Source organism: Sinocyclocheilus rhinocerous, unplaced genomic scaffold, assembly GCF_001515625.1.
Source record: "Sinocyclocheilus rhinocerous isolate Xijiao unplaced genomic scaffold, SAMN03320098_v1.1 scaffold2883, whole genome shotgun sequence".
Taxonomy (NCBI): Eukaryota; Metazoa; Chordata; class Actinopteri; order Cypriniformes; family Cyprinidae; genus Sinocyclocheilus; species Sinocyclocheilus rhinocerous.
The window spans coordinates 54,190-58,504 of record NW_015645505.1 but is presented as its reverse complement, the minus strand read 5'-3'; the positions used below and the strand labels follow the sequence as shown (position 1 = coordinate 58,504).

Here is a 4,315-nt window from a genome sequence, read left to right as displayed (position 1 = left end):
GAGAGAGAAGGAGTGAATGAAGAACATGAGGTTTTACAGATGGAGAAAACAGCCAGAACACAACACTCACAAGACACTCCAATGTACTGCAATGACATCTTTAAAGCCTCAGCTGATGAAGGGCAATGTGATGTTTTATGAGGAGGACCTGATTGAGAGCGGCATAGACATCACTGACACCTCAGTGTATTCTGGGATTCGCACTGAGATCTTTAAGGAGGAAAATGTGCTTCATCAGAGGAAAGTCTACAGCTTCATTCATCTGAGCTTTCAGGAGTTTCTAGCTGCTTTCTATGTAATTTACTGCTATTTAATGAAGAGCATGGAGCCACTGCAGTTTTTTCTGCATGAATTCAGATCTTACAGATTTAAAGTCTCTTTGTATAATCTACTAAGATCAGCAGTAAATAAAGCACTCCAGAGTAAGAATGGACATCTGGATCTGTTCCTGCGGTTCCTGCTGGGCGTCTCACTGGAGTCCAATCAGAGACTGTTACAGGATCTACTGACACACACAGAGAACAGATCAGAGAGCATCAGAGAAACCACACAGGACATTAAAGAGATGATCAAAGATGCACATGATAGTTATCGTCTCTCAGCTGGTCAATCCATCAATCTGTTCCTCTGTCTGCTGGAAGTGAAAGATCAGACTCTGTCCAGAGAGGTTCAGGAGTTTGTGAAATCCGACAAACACTCAGAGAAGAAACTCTCTCCTGCTCACTGCTCAACAATCGCCTACATGCTTCAGATGTCAGAGGAGCCGCTGGATGAGCTGGAACCCATGAAATACAACACATCAAATGAGGGGAGAAGAAGACTAATACCAGCTGTGATCAACTGCAGAAAAGCTCTGTGAGTGTTTAATCTTTAACTAAAGTATCATATTTAATAATGAATCTGGCAACTTTAAAATAAATGCTCTTAAATTAGAGATTTTCTCCTAAATAACAGTCCAGAATCTTAAAGGAGTCACAACACGCCTTTTTAACACAGTAGATAGTCGAGTAAAATGCCTGTTATCACCTCGGTAAACACAACCCAGTGACATATGAAACTCGTTTATAAAATCACCAGCAGCTGCAGCAAAAGGACGGTCTACACCAGGGGTGCCCAAACTCGGTCCTGGAGGGCCGGTGTCCTGCAGAGTTTAGCTCCACCCCTAATCAAACACACCTGAACCAGCTAATCAAGGTCTTACTAGGCATACTAGAAACTTCCAGGCAGGTGTGTTGAGGCAAGTTGGAGCAAAACTCTACAGGACATCGGCCCTCCAGGACCGAGTTTGGACACCCCTGGTCTACACCATTGATCAGTAAAGCTGGAACTGAGACATTTTCACTTATGAATGAAGATAAAATAATGAAATAAATTACTGGTATTATTAATGGCAATAATAATATAGCATTATCACATTTAATCTTCACTAATTATTCATCTAAATGTGATGCAATCTAGGAAAGTCCGTCGGAATTCACGCTGGGACGTTAAATTAGAAAATTAGGTTGAATGTCAATTTTTATTTTGGTCAAAATTGGGTTTTCATTACATTATTATTCTTTAACATCTTGTCTATCATCTCTGAAAATATCTTGGCAAAATTAACTTGTTTAGTGCAGAAAAAAGCGATTTATTGAGGCAAGCAGAAACGACTGTGTCTTTCTCTAGTTTGCTAACACGCGCTGCAGAGGTGCTTTCCCTTAACACTACAGAAAGTTCACCTATCAAAATAAACCATGTAACGTATATAATAATATTTTACAGATTTTTAAAAAGTGTATACAGTAAAATTATATTTAATTAAGATGAGATTTAGCACTATGAATTCTTAAATCATTTGCAACAAAATTATAGTTTTGTTGCAAACAGATGAAGACATTTTAGTGCTATATCTCAGCTTACCCCTTAACATGCACGCTTTCGGAGTTTCAGTGTTGGCAGCCCCTTTATAACATATTGTGGGCGTTGTATTTTGATTAATAAAATAAAAATTATAAAAATTAAAATACAAATTTTATAAAATTCCGATTCTAAATAAATAAAACAGTTATTTTTATTTCGTTAAAAAAAGGCCAAAAGAGACCTCCGAACTATAGCACCGGAAAGAAAAAAAAAATACCAAAATCACTTTCACTGTTCACTGACTTTTTCATTAACTGTTCATTCCTAGTGGAATGACCTGCCAAAATCAATTCGAGCAACTGAGTCCTTAGCCATCTTCAAGAAACAGCTAAAAACACATAAATTTGACTAATATTCATTATTTATTCACAATCTCCTTATCACAGGCAGGCACAGCACTCATTTCAGCATGTGTTCGTGTTTGTGTGTGCTGTCTGCGTCACTCATAGCACGTGCCTATATCGTGCGCTATATCAAACATTTTTTCTATCGTTATTGAAGATAAATATCGATACCGTTTTATCGCCCAGGCCTAACTTGCACTCTCTATTTGTTCTCTAACTGCTAGTTTTTCTTAAAAAAAAAAAAACAACTAACACTAGCTTTCTTTTTTCTATTCTGTCTACTTGTTTTCTTTATTAAAAAAAACTAAAACTAAAACAAAAAACAACAACCTTGCTACGTGTACTGAGTTAGGCTAACCAAGACTTTTCATAGCACTTGATAATCGTTGCCCTTTTGTTGGTTTTGATTGCTTCTATTGTCCTCATTTGTTAGTTGCTTTGGATAAAAGCGTCTGCTAAATGACTAAATGTAAATGTAAATGTTTAGATCATGTCATCGTCCTTTCCCTGCAGACAGAAAACTGACAACCCTCTGTAAATGTCTTTATTGTTTTGATATTATTATTGTTATTTTTTTCGCAACTGAGTCCTTAGCCATCTTCAAGAAACAGCTAAAAACACATCTCTTCCATCTTTATTTGACCCTCTAACTCTAAAACACTCTATTCTAATTTTATTTTATCTATTTTTCTTCTTTCTTATTTAAAAAAAACACACACACTTGACCCTCAATCACTTGCACTAGGGTTGGGCGATATAGCTAAAAAAATTATCAATGATATAATGTTTCATATGTTAGTTGCTTTGGATAAAAGCGTCTGCTAAATGACTAAATGTAAATGTAAATGTTTAGATCATGTCATCGTCCTTTCCCTGCAGACAGAAAACTGACAACCCTCTGTAAATGTCTTTATTGTTTTGATATTATTATTGTTATTTTTTTCATCTCTTCTAGACTTTCTGGCTGTGATCTCTCATATCAGCATTGTGAAATTGTGTCTGAAACAGCTAAAAACACATCTCTTCCATCTTTATTTGACCCTCTAACTCTAAAACACTCTATTCTAATTTTATTTTATCTATTTTTCTTCTTTCTTATTTAAAAAAAACACACACACTTGACCCTCAATCACTTGCACTAGGGTTGGGCGATATAGCTAAAAAAATTATCAATGATATAATGTTTCATATCGTTCGGTATCGATAATTTTTTATTACCTTTTTTAAAACAAAGAGCAATATAAAAAAATTATAATTTAACCACCGTATTTTTAAATTAACCCAATTTATTGAGACAAACAAATATTTTGTTGTTGTTGTCTCTCATATCAGCATTGTGAAATTGTGTCTTCAGCTCTACAATCCTCAAACTGTGTCCTGAGAGAGCTGGATCTGAGTAACAATGACCTGCAGAATTTTGGAGTAAAGTTTATTTCCGATGGACTGAAGAGTCCAAACTGTCAGCTGCAGATACTGAGGTATTTAAGAACATATAAGAGCTGGTCACAATGTTGATGTGTTTATGATCTGACTGTGTGTCTGTAGATGATCTGACTGTGTGTGTACTGGTTTATATATCCTGGTGGGGACTTAAACCTGACTACACACAGATGAGCAAAATAATGCAGCGCATTTAAATTGTCAACACAAGGAAATAACTGTCTATAAAAAAATGTGCATTACGTCTAAATTAACTCATAAAAATCAAATATAATTTTGTAAATTGCATAAACAATTATGAACAAAACAGCATCATGTATTTATGCATTGCTTAATCCAAAGAGCCGAAGCACCATTCACACAGATTTCACATTTAAAAACATATGAGACACAGTGAAAATGAATAAACCTCCACAAATGTGTGACGTGTTTTCTAAAAGTTCAAACTGTTTTAACTTTGCATGGCTTTCTATACATCTCTTGTGTGACACGCGAGTGCAGCAGTCATATTTGCCCGTCTAAAAAATGCGCTGAATATGCGTTCTGTGTGAATGGCTTGGTTTCGGTTTTAACCTAATCAAGATCTTCGCATTGAGCTTCTATATTTCTCTAATATTTTGAATGAATAA

The 4,315-nt window shown here is 35.6% G+C and overlaps 2 protein-coding genes across 2 annotated transcripts in view; both read left to right on the top strand.

Annotated features, from left to right (window-relative positions):
* LOC107706008 (uncharacterized) overlaps positions 1-141 on the top strand; it is a 5,197-nt gene extending 5,056 nt beyond the window's left edge. Inside the window, exon 5 of the mRNA XM_016509565.1 lies at positions 1-141. Coding sequence (XP_016365051.1) covers positions 1-141 — 141 coding nt within the window.
* Positions 142-244: 103 nt separating this feature from the next.
* LOC107706007 (uncharacterized) overlaps positions 245-4,315 on the top strand; it is a 37,168-nt gene continuing 33,097 nt past the window's right edge. The window contains exons 1-2 of the mRNA XM_016509564.1: positions 245-855; positions 3,202-3,253. Of these exons, the coding sequence (XP_016365050.1) occupies positions 314-855; positions 3,202-3,253 (594 nt within the window). The 5' untranslated portion in view covers positions 245-313. The remainder of the gene's footprint in view (positions 856-3,201; positions 3,254-4,315) is intronic.